We start from the raw sequence: 18888 nt of genomic DNA on the forward strand, positions 1-18888 counted from the left end.
ACTGAAAGTAAATTAACTTTTATTTTAAACAACAGCTCTGTCCCACAACCAAATAAGATGAATAAAATGAAGAGTGTTGTTCCAAAAGTTAGGTAATTATGTTGCCTCCTATACCTTTTTTGGCCAAATTCAAAATTTAATTGAAAATACCAACTGTATTGCCATTTTGCTGCTTATTTTACATCAGAGTCGATATTAAAGGGTTAGTTCACCCCAAAATGAAAATTCTGTCAGTAATTACTCACCCTCATGTTGTTCCAACCCCGTAAGACTTCCGTTCATCTTCGGAACACAAATTAAGATATTTTTGATTAAATCTGAGAGCTGGCTCACTCCTCCATAGGCTTCTTATGAGAAGAGACGAGACGACTCGACGCCTGTGAAGAGACGACTCAACGCCGGCGATATGTTATGTCCTAAATTAATACATGATTAACTAACTGTATTTTTTCTATGTACATTTCTGAAATGCACTTTCTGTAAAGCTGCTTTGAAACAATATGTATTGTGAAAAGCGCTATACAAATAAATTTGAATTGAATTGAATTGAATTCTTAAGGGATCGAAACTGGTTGGCTGAGAAAAGTTAAAGACATCGTTAAAATAGTCCAAGTGACTACAGTGGCTCAATCGCAAAAAAACAAACAAAAATAACGACTTTATTCAACTAATCATTTCCTTCTCTGTGGGCCGTGATATTTCACGTAGTGAAACTGCGCAAAGCTTCAGTGCTGCACGTCACACGTAGGCTCACTATTGGCCGACGCTGGTCAAGTGTGTGATGCGTGATGTACAACACAGAAGCGCTGCGCAGTTTCACTACTTGAAATCTCAAGGCCCACAGAGAAGGAAATGAATAGTTGAATAAAGTCGTTATTTTTGTTTGTTTTTGCGCACAAAAAGTATTCTCGTCACTTGATAAACTTAAGATTGAGCCACTGTAGTCACTCGGACTATTTTAACGATGTCTTTCATAACTTTTGGGCCGGCCAGTTTCGATCCCTTAAGAAGCCTATGGAGGAGTGATCCAGCTCTCAATTTAATCAAAAATATCTTAATTCATGTTCCGAAGATGTTCCGAACATGAAGGTGAGTAATTACTGACAGAATTTTCATTTTGGGGTGAACTATCCCTTTAACACATATCTTATGAATGGGCAATAATGTAAATTAACTTTTATTTTAAACAGCAGCTCTGTCCCAAAACCAACTTAGATGAAGAAAATGAACAAAAGCTGTTCCAAACGTTACGCAAGTAGCCTATTTTGCCTCCTAAGAGACTTTTTTTGGCCAAATTAAAAATTTAATTGAAAATTCCAACTGTAATGCCATTTTTGCTGCTTATTTTAAATCAGAGTCGATATTAAAAGATCTGTCTTATATATCATGAATGTGCAAAAATATCAGCTATCTGTGGCAAGAACTGTGCTTAATCAATTAAAATATAAGTGAGAACTTATGTTAATATTTTTGGAAAATTGTATTTTATATCTTTCTGAAAATAAATTAACTTTATTTACTGGAATACACTACATGACTTTAAAAATCTGACCGACTTTAAACCACTAGGCATCATACACTTGTCAACTTTGTAAATGGTTACAGAGAAAAACAGGTCATCGTGCACTAAACTATACTGGGGATCATACACTACTAGACTTCATTCCGAACACAACAAAGTCACAGAGACACACGTGTCTTGTTGCTAGGAGTATCGGAAACAGATTACAATAAGAGTGGTATAGTCAGTTGTTTTATCCATGCTGATGTCAAATATTGAGGCTAATTTGTTACATGTTCTGTTCAGCCCGATCTCATGAAAGTGCGTATATATAGCATGAATTTTATTTATTGTGCCATTTATACACCAAAAATAGTTTTTGCGTGCATATGATACGCAGTTTGTGGCGTGTAATACGCAGGCACTCCACACCCCTAAGGGGTTTTTACAGTGCGTATCATATACACGCAAAAACTATTTTTGCCGTATAAATGGCACGAGAAATAAAATTTGTGCTAAAGATACGCACTTTCATGAGATCATGTATTGATATGGTATTTTATTGCAACACTGGTAGATCAACATGACATCATGACTTTGCGTAAACATACACGCCACTTTCAAGTCAAGTGGCGTGTTATCTATACGCATTTTGAACTATCCGCGTGTATGTCCACGCCGAAATCTTTTGCGTGTATGTCTACGCCGTTAAATGTCCGAGTGATTCCGCGTGTATGTGTACGCCGTTAAATGTCCGAGCGAAACGAAGCAAAATCTATATCTACATCTGTGGAGCGATATTTCTTTTCCTAGGATGGTAGGAGAAGACTCATAAATGGTATTAACCCCAGTGACGGGTAGGTTTAGGGACGGGGTTGGGGTAGGTCATATATTTATATATATATATAATACAGTAATATAACGTTAAGTCAAAGGCGTTCATAAACACGCTGAAAAGCGATTATGCGTGTTGATACTAGCACGCCAAAAATGGATTGGCGTGTCATACATACGCCATTTCATGAGATCAGTCTGGGTAGATAAAGTACAGCTTCAGTTTCAGTAGAAATATCTCATACACAACGATAAGAGTTCTAAAATCATCTCAAAAATATCAAACATGATTTCATATCCTCCAACTGGATGGAATCATAATCTGAACAAAAATCGGATTTTGTGCCCATTATACACTACACGTTTTTCTGTGAGATCTGTCAACTCAGACTGCTCAAAATCTCCAGACTGGCACAAACTTTCGGCAACTTTTTTCGCCTCAGTCAGACAACAAATCAGGGATATATATATATATATTTTTTTTTTTTGTTTCTTCAAAAGTCATGTATTCCAGCTTTTAGTTTAACATACAGAGTTGCCGCCGTAGAGTGTTGCAAATCAGTCACTTCTGAGGTTCCATTTCAGTTAGGATACTGCCTTAGAAGGCAGGCCAGGCAGACATCTATTCAGACACAAGAGAACAAGGCAGCTTGCTCAAGGCACTTGGTTTTAGAACAGATTTATTAGGCCTAAATGTTCAAATAAAAATATCTTGGAAAATGGCAAGGCTGTTGGCAACTGTCAAATTGGGTATAATTATACCCAATAACCAATTCTCAAAATTACCAAATATTGGTTGATCAATCTTCTTTCACAATGTATTGCTAATATTCATGCAATATCATGAATATATCATGAAATTTAAGAAATGGGTTTTCTAAAAAAAAATTGACAATCCATAAAAGGATATAACCTTTTATAATACGGAAAAGCATCATATCAACTTGAACCTATATGACCTACATTCTTCTCAAGAAAAATCAATAGATGTCCAGAAACAGCAAAGCAATGATATTAAGCATGTGCAATGCTCGAATGAATCCTGTTGCTCAGATTTCTTAAAAGAAGGAACAGGGAGGTGGTTAAAAGTAAATGCAGAAAACATTTTAAGAGCAATTTAGAGAAGGTTAAAAACAAACCGTCCAATAGAATTGTTGCTTTATAAACATATGGTCATGAACGCAGTCAAAAAATAATAATTGGAGAAGTTGTTCCAGGCTATTTTAACGAAGAAAAAAAGAGGAAAGAAGACTTTTCTAGTGCATAAGCCTCTCGAATGCATAAAGAACATATTTCAGCGCAGTAACCTGCAGTTTCAGCTCGCAGTGCCACTTGGCATTCCAAAGTCCCTGTATTTCTCAAAAAAAAAAAGGCAATTAACCAGCATGGGTGCTCAATTAGCCCTTGACTGAGAGAGTGTTTCTTGAGAAATTGCTTATCTAGCAGACACAATATTCACTTATGTTGATCTCCAAATCAAACTCTTTCTCTCTCTCTTTCCAGCTCTTGAGGGAAACCGTTTATGACTCAAAATCCCTTCTAATCTTCGTGGAAACAAAATCAACCTGCTCTTTCTCCACAGTGCTGTTTGTTTGCTTTCAAAGCCCAGTGTTTGAGAGGAGCACTACCCAGCTCTTTATGCGCTCTCCTTTTTGTCTTTGTTAAACAGTAGAAAACATCTGTGAAATATTTATTCCGCTGCTGGCATCATTGTTTATGAATGAAGTGCACAGTAGTGAGGCGTGAGCGATCATGGCTGTCTTCTCTGCGCGACTAAAGCACTAACTTTAGTCACACATTTCTGACAAGCAGGACCGCGTCCAAACCGGAGAATGTGTAACAACCACACTGCGCTAAAAATTCAAACTACTACTGTGAGAAAACATTGAAACAACTGCCTCAGTTGAAAAAAAAATGAAATTATGAAATCAATTTGAATATGTAGCTATACACTTTATACAAGTTATGTACTTCCTACACAAGGAGGTCTTTTTTTTAAAAACGTGTCAGAATATACGCCAAAAATAAAACGACAGAGCCAGCAAGTTGTTAACGTCACCAGCACCGCATGGGACACTCGGGTGCTTCCTTTTCACTGCAAAGGTGTTGCACATTTTAGACGTGCACTGAGCCATAAGCCGTCACAGCCTAAACCATTTAGAGCAGATATGGGCTGAAATGTGAATAATACCTCATCATGGCGCAAATTCAGCAGTCGCTGAGTGCATGCGGTAATATAAGCCTATGGAGCACCTCTGGTTTAGCATTGGCGTATCAGAAAGCAACTCTGCCCAGCCTTATAGGCAGTCGAGTCTGTCAGAGTCAATAATCTGGAAGCTCTGAGGAAACTTTCATCCTAATTGGGTCACCAGTCTAAGGCAACAGTGTAGCTCAAGAGTGAACTGTATGAGCAGAGCAGCAGTGCACAAATCACAGGTTAGGCGTTTCTTTTTTGCACTGCGCAGTAGGCCTACTTAAAAAATAAAAAATAAATCTGAAAAGTATCAATGAAACTGAAAGCCAAGAGAAAACTCTAATTCATTCCCACACTTTCTGTGACAAGTTTCATCACTTTCAAGGAAACCACTGACAACAGGGCGTTATATCCTAAAGAACTATCATAGTGAAAATACATGATTTACATTTGTTTGCTTTGAAAGATGGGAGCTGCTGTCAAGAGCATCATTCTGGCTTGATCAATGAAATAAACATGAGTAATGCATTACAAAACTTTTTGTATTTTAAAATTTAGTTTAAGAATGAGCTGAAACAACTGTGCACATATATAAAACTCCAGGCCCGATTATCAACCTGCTCTTGAGCAAACAAAGAAATATGAGAGCCATAATAAATTACACACTTTCATTTAGCTTATCGTGATATAGATTAGGAACAGTGTCACTCACCACCCTGACATTCTTCATTAGATTCAGCCACTGATATTGTCACCAATATGATAATGGATGACACAGAAAGCAGTCACAAACATTTATCGTTAACTGTGGTTTCACAATGTGTGCAGAAGGAAGCTGTAGATACATACAGGCATTCAAAAAACTGTACTAATACAAGGCAATAACGCCGGGTTTTTTTTTTTTTTTTTACCCAAACGCTGGGTTGAGCATGTTGAGTCATTTTGTTGTTTTCATTTTTCCATGGTTGGGTCAATTTTGTGTTTGGCAGCCGTTGGGTTAGTGGCTGGTCAATCTCACTGGCAGTTGAAACAATACACCCCTCCCCCACCCGTAGACACAACAACCCATCTGATGGGTTACACAGAGGGCGGGCTTTTTGCACCCTCATCAGGAGCAGTTCTCAATGCCCACATTTCATTGGTATGGTTAGTATACATTTTATTTCATCAATAAAGTCTTTACTGTGCTGTAAATCATTTAATTTAATGCAATAGCCTACAACATACAGGGATGATATGTCAGTCAGCTAAATGAGTCAATCAGCATCGGTCGTCTCGCATGATGGAAACGGCTTTTTCCTTGAATAAACTGAGTTTTATTCGTTATCATACTGAATATTACTAATTTGGATGTTAAAATATGTTATCAGAACTCTGAACTGCTCGTTTATGTGCAGGTTATTAGGAGCCTGTCAGAAAAAAGAATGAAATATGGTCAAATTTTATTAACTATTTAACTTTTAAAAAGCAATTTTGTTTAACTGTATAATAGGGCAGCACAATACTGAAGAAAAATGAGATATGCGATAATGCAATAATAAAGTGTAAAATAAACTTAAATTATCTTTAAAATTATATAACCTACATACGTGTTTCACATTCTTTTTGTGCCAAGAAAGCATCCCTACAACTTCTGAAAGTGAACAGCAGTGTTTTACTGTAGCATAATAAGTGTTATTTTAACATCAGTGTAAACCATGGGGTTTAGGGTTCCATGAAGGCCTACATTAGGTTTATTTAACAACAGAAACTGAATAATCAAATGTAAAAAAAGAAAACACTGCTTAGTTTTAACTGTATGAATTAAATATAGGCCTATATCCTGATTCGTATTAAAGGAACACTCCGACTTTTTGGGACTTTAGCCTATTCACCTTATCCCCCAGAGTTAGATAAGTCCATACATACCTTTTTCATCTCCCTGCGTGCTATAAGTCTGTTTGACGCACCCACCGCTAGCCTAGCTTAGCACAAAGACTGGATGTAAATGGTTGCAGCTAGCATACTAATCCAAATAAGTGACAAAATAACGCAAACATTTTCCTATTTACATGTTGTGATTTGTATAGTCACAGAGTGTACAAAAAACAAAGTCACATGAGACACAGACATATTTTAACCGTATAAATACTGGGAACTATATTCTCAGAAGGCGAAGCACTGCTACTTGGGCGGAGTGATAACCGCAGCACCTGAGACGCGCCGTGGTGAGGAGCAGAGAGTTCGTTCAGAGTTTGGGTGCGGTACGTCTCAGGTGGTGCGGTTATCACTCCGCCCAAGTAGCAGTGCTTCGCCTTCAGAGAATATAGTTCCCAGTATTTATACGGTTAAAATGTCTGTGTCTCATGTGACTTTGTTTTTTGTACACTCTGTGACTTTTTGTCACTTATTTGGATTAGTATGCTAGCTGCAACCATTTACATCCAGTCTTTGTGCTAAGCTAGGCTAGCGGTGGGTGCGTCAAACAGACTTATAGCACGCACGGAGATGAAAAAGGTATGTATGGACTTATCTAACTCTGGGGGATAAGGTGAATAGGCTAAAGTCCCAAAAAGTCGGAGTGTTCCTTTAAAGCTACAAAAGTTATTCAGCCAAAAGCAGTGAGTGATTTTATCTTTGTCTTTTGTTCATGACCCCAGTTATTGCAAGCCGTTGCGAATTGTGATATGTATATCATGATATATACATTTGCGATATTTCGATATATTGTGCAGTACTGTATAAGCTGTATAGTTGTCATTCTTTTCTGAATTTTTTCACTAACATACACATGTACAGTTTTCTTTTTACTTATTACTGTTGCGTGTTGTTAATCTAGTAATTTTGTGTGAAATTTAAATTTTTCAACGCATAATTTGATTAAAATTACTATATCGCTGGCTTAAAATTAACCATAAATTAATTTTAAGCCAGTGATATAGTAATTTTAATCAATTGTTGAGTTTATTAAAAAACAACCCAGCCGATTGGGTCAAACATTTAACCCAACCATCTGGGTAAAACAACCAAATTGGGTTGTTTTTATCAAGCATTTTTTAGTGTACAATGCATAGGTCACAATTAGACTCTACTACTAAAAACAAAATGATGCAGTGGCGAAATACAGTGAAAAGACAACACGAGACAACATCTCAAGAAGAAAGGTGGTAAAGTTATATGGCTAGCCCATATTACAATATAAATAGCATAAGAGCTAGTCAGTTATGCATTCTGCAATACGAGGAAGTAAATATATCATCTGAAAGCTGCCTGTACCTACTGTCAAAAATATAAAGAAATAGTACAAATGCTAAAAAGTTACTACAATAAACAGTAAGAAATATTATAATTATTTTAACTATATTTTATATATAAATATATAAATGATTTAACTAAATGTATTAATTGTGCAAATTAATATTATACAAAACTAAATATAAAACATATTTAGCAAGACATATTGTTTTAAAACTGTTAAAAACTTTTTTATTTATTTAATGACTAAAAAGTATGCATCACTTTACAAGGTATGAGGAATAACAAGTTATAGCGGACTGTTATATTTAAAATATATATATATATATATTGTCATCAGTTATGTATATTGCAGTGTTTTTAATATATTGAAAATCAGTTAATGCTTTATTACGTTATTTGACTGGCGTTTTATCTTTTTGATAACAGTTGATAACACGATGTATTACATCATTTTGGCTACATTTTTTTTTTTTTTTTGAGACTATCATGTGACCTTTCATTGTACCACCTGAATTATCACAACAGACAGAGGTTTCAATAGCTGTTATACTATACTATTATTCTAGACGTATAGAGTTATAAAAATCATCTAATCCTTGCAACTTAACTGTATTATACGGTAGATTTCTGGAAACAACAACTGCAGGTCATTAACCAACAACAGAAAGACTGTAGAATACAGCATCAACCCAATTGATGTAGACAGCTTACTAGGTTTTGAGAAACAGCCAATAGGATGATGCTTTCCCATCATGAATTACTAACATAAAATATAGATGTGTGCGAGATGAATCCTTACTGGTTGGTGGGCGGCGCAGAGAGGGGGAATACAACCTCCTCTTCCTCATATTCTGGCCCATCCTGTTGATCACTTTCATCCACACTCCCCTGCGCCCCAATTCCAGACGGCGGAGGGGGCGGCGGTAAAGGTGGGAAGACAGTGGGCCCGTCGGTGGGGGACATCCGGCTGCTGCCCGGCCCATCTGAGGAGGGAGACTCGCATCCAGCAGCTCCTCTCCCAGTGAGATCTTCTCCTCCAGCGCTCGGGTAGATCATCATGTCAGAATCCGTGACCCGCGCTCGCGCAGGTTTGCTGTAAAGAGGAAAGTGGGTCGAGTCGGGGCCTCTGCTGCCGTCCGATTCCCTGTCCTCGCCCCTCACCTCCATGCAGGAATCTAGAAGACAGCCTGAGCTTCTTCTCCAAGTCTGTCAAAGCTTCTTCTGCTTCCAGTCTTTTAAAGCGACGGGAGAAAGTTTCCTGGAGAAGAGCACACACACTCTCTCTCTCTCTCTCACACACACACACACACACACACACTCAGCTCCGCGGCTAGCACATGAGTTTAGGTCTTCATTGTTTCCTGAGTTTCACAAAGAGAAGACGGGCTTTTCTTAAGTGATACAGGAGAATTGTCCGAGTAGATGAGAGGATGGTGTGTCGAGGCCCTGGTTCGGACTGGTGTCAGTTGTGGTCTTTTATTGTCAGTCTTTCGGGGTTGTTATTTTGTTTGCATTGAGTTCAGAAAACGCGCCGATCTGCTACTTCGGACGCTTCGCAGATGACCGCGGACGTCCGACACGTTTCTCCTCAATCGATTCCGCTCAAGGAGTACGTTAAAGAGTTTTCCTTTGCAGTAAATTGCCTTTTCTTCTCGAGATTGCTGGACTGGTGAAACATTTGCCACAGCTGCTCCCAGTCCCACTCCTCTCCCCAGCGCGTCCCCCGCTCATGCGCAGACCAAGCTAGCCGATCACAGAGCCGATGCATTCACATCAGTGAGCTCGGCGATCTAGTAGAAGGAATGAAAATAGATATTAGCCTTTTTGCCCATATTCAAAACACACCGTCTCACCTTTGATCCTGAAGTAAATGTTGACCGCAGCTGACATTTTTATATATCAATAGTCTGTCCTTTCAACCTAGGCTGATTCATGTGCTGATAAACTTGTTGTTGTTGATGTTGTTTTTAATGAAATCATAGCCTAGCTGAGTCATCGTTTCTGCATAAAATAGCCTGTTTTTTGACACAGTGGATATATGGTCAGATACGTTTTGTGGTCCCTGACTGTAAATGTCACATAAATGAATAGCCTGGATATTTTAAACTTGTGATAGCCTAATAGTGCTATTTAAGAAACAACAATTAAACAGAACTGACTTGTCTTGTATCTGTTTAATTGTTTACACGGTAGCCTTATAGCATATAGGCCTATATGTTGCTCTTAAAATTAATTGCCCCATGAGTGAACTCCAGTGACAGCTTTTTTCTGAGAGTGAATAAGTCAATTTATTTCTCAATTTAAAATGATTTATTAATTTATTATTTTATTTAACCACATTTTAAAACATGACTTAATAAGTAAACAGTTTTAAATATTTATTATTTATTTACTTTAATTTTTATGTTTGAATTATTAAATTGACAACTTATTTCTAACTTATTTTTAAGCGTCACTTATTCAACCTATTCATAACGCTGCATGGTGTTTATATACCTTTACAGTTGAAACCATATTTTACAGCTGTGCTTGAGAGGAGGCAGAGATGTTGCTGGACATTTAATCAGGCAATGATTTGATGTAGCCATGGGAACTAAGGGCTTGCAGATGCATTTGTGTTCATTGTTCCTTATCTACTGTCAAAACATATCTGCCTTCAGTGCAGAGGATATATAAAGCTCAATGACATTTCTCAAATGTCAGGTGACTAAACACTTACCCCTGTCATGTTGATAAGCACACAGCCTGTACATTGTACATTGCTGTGGCAAAGTTCCATAGGTGTACTGATTTGCACCTACAAGCATATTTTACACCCTTATAAATTACATTTTGGAATTTCAATATTAACAGGAAAATGGACAATACAACACTTGTATTGAAAAATTTAAATACAAGTTTATTGTTATTTTACTTCAGAATTGTTTTATGCAGTTTAAATTAGATTATTGCTAAATTTGATTATTCAAGTTTATTGTTAATCTTGCAAAATGATTCTTAAATTGCAGTATACCTACACCATTCAAATGTTTTGGAGTTTAATGTTTTGTTTTTCATATCCTCACCAAGGCTGCATTTATGTTATCAAAACAGTAATGTTGTGAAACATTATTACAATTTAAAATAACTATTTCTAATTTAATTTTAAAATGTAAGTTATTCTTGTGATGACAAAAATATCTTGGTTAGTAATACGCACAACCGGCACATCCGGGAACTTAACTGTCAATTTCGTCCCCGCCCCTTTTTGGGGGAAAACAAACTAGACTTCCCATAGACTTCAATACAAAATAACGGCAAAAACCAACGTCCGTACACAGCCGACAGGAGTAAATAACTTAAGAAATCAAACATGTCAAGTAATTATATGTCCACCCTGCCTGCCATAGAGCGTAAAAGATGCATACACAAACTTAATTTGGTCAATTTAAAAACATGTCTGTTTATTCTCCCAGCGTCAAATTGGTGTAACAACCCCACCCAGTGAGGTTATATATATTATAATGTATATTATAAGACAAAATATATACATTTAAAGACGTTTACTCTCAAAAACGAAGTAAAATCATTCACTGGCTTACCATATGGTGACTCGATAAAGTACGATACGAGTAAATGTCAGGGTAAGACCATAGACAGTAAAAGAAAGACACCTCTGGCCACTGGGTGGGGTTGTTACACCAATTTGACGCTGGGAGAATGAAGGGACATGTTTTTAAATTGACCAAATTAAATTTGTGTATGTATCTTTTACGCTCTATGGCAGACAGGGTGGACATATAATTACTTGACATGTTTAATGATTTCTTAAGTTATTCACGCCTTTCGGCTGTGTACGGACGTTGTTTTGTGAGCTATTTTGTATTGAAGTCTATGGGAAGTCTAGTTTATTTCCCCCAAAAGTGGGCGTGAATCTGTTCAGAGACATTCTATGACGTAGCGCCGGTTGTGCGTAATGTAACCCTCGTTTTCTGATGGAGGGAACGGAGATGTTATGTTGAAAAACTTACAAATGGGGTCTCACTTGGGAACCCCAATCCCCTCTGACTTTTAGAAAAACGGCCAACGGAATTGGTGAGTCCTATCACTCAGGTTTTCACTGAGGAGCCGAGATGGGGATGCCGGCCATTTAGCGGTGATTCAGGTTTTTGGCAGGAGGGACATAATGTCTCTGTTCCCTCCATCAGGAACTAGGGATGGAAAGGACAGGGCTTACCATGAAGACGGTCATAGCTGCTGCCTGATGTTCATTTTACATTTGTTGTTTCACGGGAAGAGAGCTTCAGGTCTCAATTCCCATTTTGTGTTATTAATGCTGGGGAAGCGTACTTAGTCTAATGGAGATGAATGGTACATAGGCCATATCCTACCCATAAGGAGGAAAATGAATGAACTGACCCATGGGGCAGTGCTATATATGAAAAGATCTCTGCGGTAGTTCCTGCTTAGACAGGGATAAAACTACTACAGAGACAGGGAGGGAGAGCAAAATCTGCCCAGGGAAAAACACAGGTTTACCGACAGGGAACCCTATTGTGGAAGAATACACATATGGGATTACCAAGGGGGAATCACAACTTATGGAGCATTTAGCCCAGTACAAGGGTCGACCGACAGGGCATGCACTCAAGTACTGTGTCTGGCGTTGGACACCTCCGCCGCGTCTGACTGCTGAAGGATGTTCGACGTAATTCACTCCAGGTTTCACCAAGTGGGAACTCACCTGAAGAGCAAAGAAAGCACTAATATGTGTTCATGGTGGTGCTGCTCAGAACATCTGAATCTCTGCATGCGGTCCACGTAAACAAACAGGGCACGAAAGGGACACAGCAATGCAAGGGCTGGGTCTGCCTCATCCGGGAGCAGCTCTTGCAAGTTCAGCACCTGCATGGTCTTGAAAAGGAGTGGTGGGAACTTTGGGCAAATATCCGGGCCGGAGTCTCAGGATGATGTGAGAAGCGGCCAGCCTGAACTCAAGGCACAATTCACTGATGAAATGCCTGCAGATTCCCCACCCTCTTGATGGAAGTGAGTGTGGTCAGGAGCACTGTCTTTATAGATAGGATCTTAAGCTCAACTGACTCAAGCGGCTCAAAAGGAGCTCTCTGCAGACCAGAAAGGACCACAGAGAAGGATTTAACTTCCTGGTACTTCTCAGGAACTTGATGACCAAGTTGTGCTTTCCTAGTGACTTATTGGAACATGATGCACCACAATGGCGGCAACATACACCTTCAAGGTGGAGGGGGTCAGCCTCCGCTCCAACCCTTCTTGCAGGAAGGAAAGCACAGAACCGATCTGGCATCTCCGGAGGTCTTCCTGATGGGAAGAGCACCACTCAGCGAACAAACTCTACTTCAAAGCATAAGCTCAGCTAGTAGAGGGAGCTCTGGCTTGAGTGATATTGTTTACCACCGCCGGTGGTAGGCCTCTTAAATTCTCCACGTCCCTTCCAGAAACCACACGTGGAGGTTCCAGAAGTCTAGACATGGGTGCCATATGGTACCCCGTCCCTAAGAAAGAAGATCCTTCCTCAGGGGAATCCGCCAAGGAGGGTCTGTCGCAAGGAGCATCAGGCCTGAAAACCAGGTCCGGATGGGTCAGTAAGGCGCAACCACCAATACCTGTTCCTTGTCCTCCCTGACGCCCGTTTCACACATACTCCGTGTGCAGTGCGTATGCGGTGCGTGTTGCAGTGCGTATGCGGTACAGGAGTAGCATGTGCTATAGTGCTTTCACATATGCTGCGTGCGTTTGCAGTGCGAAACACCTTTACTCACTATTTGTATTTTAAAAAATCATCAATCAAATCAAGTCATCAGCAACTTTTATATAAAAAAAGTTTTTGCCTCCAGTGCGATTCTCGTTGATAAGCTACTACACGTATACACTCTTTAATAGACGTATTCACGTTTAAACACATTTTAAACAACGTATTATTCAATGCATTACTTTTATATAGATTATATATTAAGTTGCTCAAGCAAGTGGTAACATATTTAACCATGTACTTATATTAAAATCGCAAACATTTTAAATTAAAACTTAAAATTGACAAAAACAGCAGACTCATACCTTTCTTTTGCATAATTTAAATCTTTATACAATAAATCTTGCATGTCACAAATAACTTGTTTTTCCACCTCAACGAATGAGACGAGTGTCGTTCATTATGTGGCATTGAAGTAAATTCTTGCTTTACCCCGGTCTTAAAGTAAAAAGATGACTATGAAAAATAGTAGTATTTAATTTAATGCATTTATGGTTACATTTTATTTAATTAAATACATTTATGGTGAGATTACTACATTTTATTGAATTAAATGCATTTATGGTGAAATTAACCTACTACATTCAGGTCAGTCTGTGTTCATTTTGACCACGAACCGTGTGCTGTCACTTTAATTCAGCGTTTGCAGCACAGCAAAAATAGACTCGGTGCGGAAACGATCTCTGCCCTGCTGTATACGCACCGCAACTGGAACGGATCGACGGACTGCATCCGCGTGCAGTGTGAAAGCTCTAACCTGTTAACATGGGTACGGAAAAAAATACGCACCGCATACGCACTGCAAACGGAGTATGTGTGAAACGGGCGTGACCCTGCACAATGTTTGTGCGAGTAGGCTCACTGGGGGAAATACGTATTTGCGTAGGGTCCTCCGTCAGAGAGTAAAAGAGCTGTGAGCTGTTGTGAGAGCGCCTTGACCAAACAACTGAGCTCGCCTGGAATGTAAATGGCACGGAGCGATCTGAGCTGCTGCACAAGGGAGAGCTTCACCACCTCCTGGTCGAGCGCAGCTCCCCTCATCTCTGGGCCGCCTGAATCAGAGCCGCTTCTATGGGCATTTGGAGGGTTTAGCGGCCTGAGGGACGGGCTGTGTCACCTTCCTGCTAGAAGCTTGATGGGGCGGCTGGGGTGTTGTTACCGGTCGTGCTGGAGCAGATGTTGATGCCGAAGTGGGATGCCCTCTGCGACGAGCAAACTGGGGGACAGCCCGTGACGGCCTGATGTCACGACGAGGCAGGGTGTGCTTTGTCGCCTCAGTCTGCTTCTAGACTGCCAAGAACTGCTGGGCGAAGTCCTCGACAGTGTCGCCGAAGAGGCCACCTTGTGGGATGGGGGCGTTGAGAAAGCTCACTTTGTTGGCTTCCCGCATCTCAGCAAGGTTCTGCCAGTCTGCCAGATATCACGTTCTTGGACCACCAGAGTGGACATCGTCTGACCAAGGGCCCACGCCGTGACTTTTGTTGCCCGGAGGATGAGGTCAGTCCCTGTGCGCAGTTCCTGCATCAACCCCGGTTCAGAACTACCCTAGTGCAGTTATTTCAGTACTTTGGACTGGTGTACTTGCAGGATAGCCATTGCATGCAAGGCAGAGGTGGCCTCTCCAGCAGCACTGTAAGCCTTAGCAGCCAGAGCTGCCATCGTCTTACAGGACATGGACGGGAGATACGGATGGTTCCGCCAGGTGGCGGAACTTTGAGCACTTTCCACATACCCCTTGTGGCTGCAAAGCAGTCAAAGGTACCTTCCACAACTTCTGAACCTCCTCATGCACTTCTGGGAATAAAGGCACCAGGGAGGCACGTAGCTGTGAATCGTGAGCCGCACCCAGGAACCAATCATCCAACCGGTTCCACTCAAGTCCAATGCCTGCGGTGACCCGGACAAGCATGGCTGTCAACTCACACCCAAAGGGGGAAGCTCAGCTTCATCTTCCTCTGCAGAAGACAATAGCCCATTTTCTGAGGCAGCTATCGACATCTGATCCTCACCCGGAGCGCCAAATGGCACTCTGGGTCCCCCGTGGGAAGGACCCGCGTCATCACTCGGCATCTCAACGGCAAAAAACTGAATGAGTGGATGTGTGCCGACATCTTAAATACCCTTGGAGTGGCTCGGCATGCAAATTCCACTCGCAAATTCCATTGGCCGTTTTTCTAAAACTCAAGTGAGACCCCATTTGTCATTCTTTTGTCTTTCGAACATGACTGACTGATAGGAAACTGAATTTTCAGCAGCCATTACTGTAGTCTTCAGTGTCACATGATTCCTTAGAAATGCTGATATTATATTATATTATATTGTCAAAAACAGCTGTGCTGCTTATTACTTTTGTGAAAACTGTGATAATTTGTTTTCATTCTTTGATGAATAGAAAGTCCAAAGGAACAGCATTTTTTTTAATGGAAATCTTCCGTAACATTAAATATCTTTTTCTGTCACATTGTTTTCCAATATATCCTTAGGAATTTATAGGATTGCTAATGTATTTATCATAATTTGGAACCTACACCCCATTATTTTATTTTGAATTCCGAAGTTCATTGCATTCATTTTAATTCGTAGCAGATTTGTAGAGGATTTTTATTGGATCCCATTAAGACCCTTTTAGATTATTTCTAGATTTTATTAAAAAAAAGTTATATTAGCAAACCTGTACATTCTTCTACGTTTTTTTCCCCCCTAGGCAGTCAGAACACATCAGCAACAAATTGTCAAGAAACTGCAAGAAAATCACCCTTTCCCATACACGCTGTAATAATTCATTCTTTTGTGCTCAAAGTAGGAGTGAGGCCGTGTTGTCTCAGTGGTGTGATTTGGCTGCACTGCGGGAAGCCAGCTTGTGTTGTGTGGATGATTTGTAGGGAAGAGGGATAGCTCTTTGTCCTGCTGCACAGGCTGCTGCAGCCATGGCGTCTGCCAGACCCACGATAATGAGATTCAAAGCAGGGTGCAGCTAATCGTCCATCTTAGACTGTTAGCCAAGTGGAGGAGCACCAGCACCTGTTGATGAGTATCTACCAGCCCCCCACTTTGTCATTATGGACGTCTTTCTGTGTGTGTGTGTGGCACTGCTGAAGGTACTAAAGACAATTGGATATAGTTCAAGAATCCAGATATTTTTTGCTGAGAGTAGATCAGTGGTATCTCTTGCACCACAATTGCCATCCAAATGTCTGTATACCAGCAACAACCAGTAAGGTCAAGAAGATCATGCTATGTCTGCTGCTCTCCACTGTGTCTATAAATCCAAATAATAATAATAAATGTCACTTTGGTTGATATTTTGTTTTGTAATGTAATGACTAACATTTAAAAATACATATTACATTATCCTATACAAATAAATGTTTCAACCCATTTTGAACAAAAGGTTCAAATAACCTTTTGTGGAATGATAATATTAGATGTCAAAAGTTCTTCATGGAACCATATGCCAATAAAGAACCTTTATTTTAAGAGTGTATATTGTTTTTACAATATGTGCCACAGTCTGTGCCTTAAAAGATAAAATGAAGAATATATATATATTTAACCCAACATGCACTCAAAAAAATGATATGTTGGCTTTACTTAACTTTTTTATGTAAACAGGTTCCACCGGTTCCACATAACTATGTTTCGTTAAACAAACATAATATGTTCATGTAACTTCAACATCATGGAATTTGGTCATTTTAGCGACCCAATTAAACTGAGCTGATGAGTTAATTAAGTGAAGAATTGAGTGATGATTGAGCATTATTGAAGACACCTGATGTTAACAAGCAGAATCTCTGAAGGAGAAAACCGGAATGTTTAAGTCACCATTATGGAGATAAGTATGTGTTTTAGTTGGGCTCTTGACCATTAACTTATTAACTTTAGATTTTGTTTGGTTGCTGTACATGAGTTATAACAGCCGGATGAACAATAAACAAAGGTCATCTGATGGTGTTGGTTGTGTTTTAACATAATCATTATTTCACAATCATTTGACCTGAGTCACTGAACTTATATTAAACTGAATTTCTGAGTTAAGTTTACCTTACGGATAATAGCAGCACTGTCATTGTAGAGCATACTATTTTTAGACTTTTCAATGAAATTCAAATGATCAAATCAATAAATAAAAAATAAACTTTCTAAAAAAAAATTTGAATAGGCACACACAGACATCAAGAATCAGCCTGTGAATCTCAACAATGGTGACAATTATAAAGCATGTTGCAGTGCATTCTGGGTGCCACCAATCAAAACTCATTCGTGGCTCCCATCATGCATTGCTGCATGGTTAAATAATGAGCTTATGATCTGTTTGTCACCATTGCTGAGATTCATATGCTTATTCTTGATGTCTGTGTGTGCCTACTCAAGATATTTTTTAGGAAGTTTCTTTTTTATTTCTTGATTTGATCACTTGAATTTCATTGAAAAGGCTAAAAATAGTATGCTCTACAATGACAATAAGGTAAACTTAACTCAGAAATTGGGTTCAATATAAGTTCAGTGACTCAGGTCAAATGATTGTGAAATAATCATTATGTTAAAACACAACCAACACCATCAGATCACCTTAGTTCATTGTTCATCCGGCTGCTATAACTCATGTACAGCAACCAAACAAAATCTAAAGTTAATAAGTTAATGGTCAAGAGCCCAACTAAAACAAATACTTATCTCCATAATGGTGACTTAAACATTCCGGTTTTCTCCTTCAGAGATTTTGCTTGTTAACATCAGGTCTCTTCAATAATTCTCAATCATCACTTAATTATTCACTGAATTAACTCATTAGCTCAGAGTTTAATTGGGTCGCTTAAAATGACCAAATTCCATGATGTTGAAGTTACATGAACATATTATGTTTGTTTAACGAAACATAGTTATGTGGAACCGGTGGAACCTGTTTACATAAAAAAGTTTAGTAAAGCCAACATATCATTTTTTTGAGTGTGAACTGTCCACCCAAACATTTAAAATCACTATAGTTAGATCAAAATTACAACAAATCTTTCTCTACATTATATAAAACTTTAAAGCAGCCATGAGCGTCAAAAAAAAAAAAGTCAAGGCCAGGAAGTGTCTGTAGGGAATTTTAGCATGATCACTATCTTCTCGAAAGTCTTGAAGGGGAAAAATGTCCAAAAGCAGTCAGTGCCCTTAAAAATAAATGATGTGAATTTTATATTTCTAAAATGAGGAAATCCATGAATGTTTAAGCAATCTTCAAGCCAGCTCAATGCACTAGGGGATATGAGTGCTTTCATACACATAGACGAAACATTCTGGTTATGGATGAATTAAGGTCAACTCATGGACAGTGAGGTCTCATCTTCATCCTGCAGATATGTT

General features: G+C 39.1%; 1 protein-coding gene across 2 annotated transcripts in view; it reads right to left on the bottom strand.

Annotated features, from left to right (window-relative positions):
- The window catches only part of rasa1a (RAS p21 protein activator (GTPase activating protein) 1a), a 62859-nt gene extending 53357 nt beyond the window's left edge, over positions 1 to 9502 (bottom strand). The window contains exon 1 of one of the 2 annotated variants that reach the window (XM_056233404.1): positions 8566 to 9502. In XM_056233404.1, the coding sequence (XP_056089379.1) occupies positions 8566 to 8933 (368 nt within the window). In that variant the 5' untranslated portion in view covers positions 8934 to 9502. The remainder of the gene's footprint in view (positions 1 to 8565) is intronic. The other variant, XM_056233405.1, reaches the window with a different exon arrangement.
- Positions 9503 to 18888: the final 9386 nt, after the last annotated feature.

The sequence above is a fragment of the Rhinichthys klamathensis genome, unplaced genomic scaffold (assembly GCF_029890125.1).
Source record: "Rhinichthys klamathensis goyatoka isolate OS25496 unplaced genomic scaffold, OSU_Roscu_1.1 h1tg000369l_1, whole genome shotgun sequence".
Taxonomy (NCBI): Eukaryota; Metazoa; Chordata; class Actinopteri; order Cypriniformes; family Leuciscidae; genus Rhinichthys; species Rhinichthys klamathensis.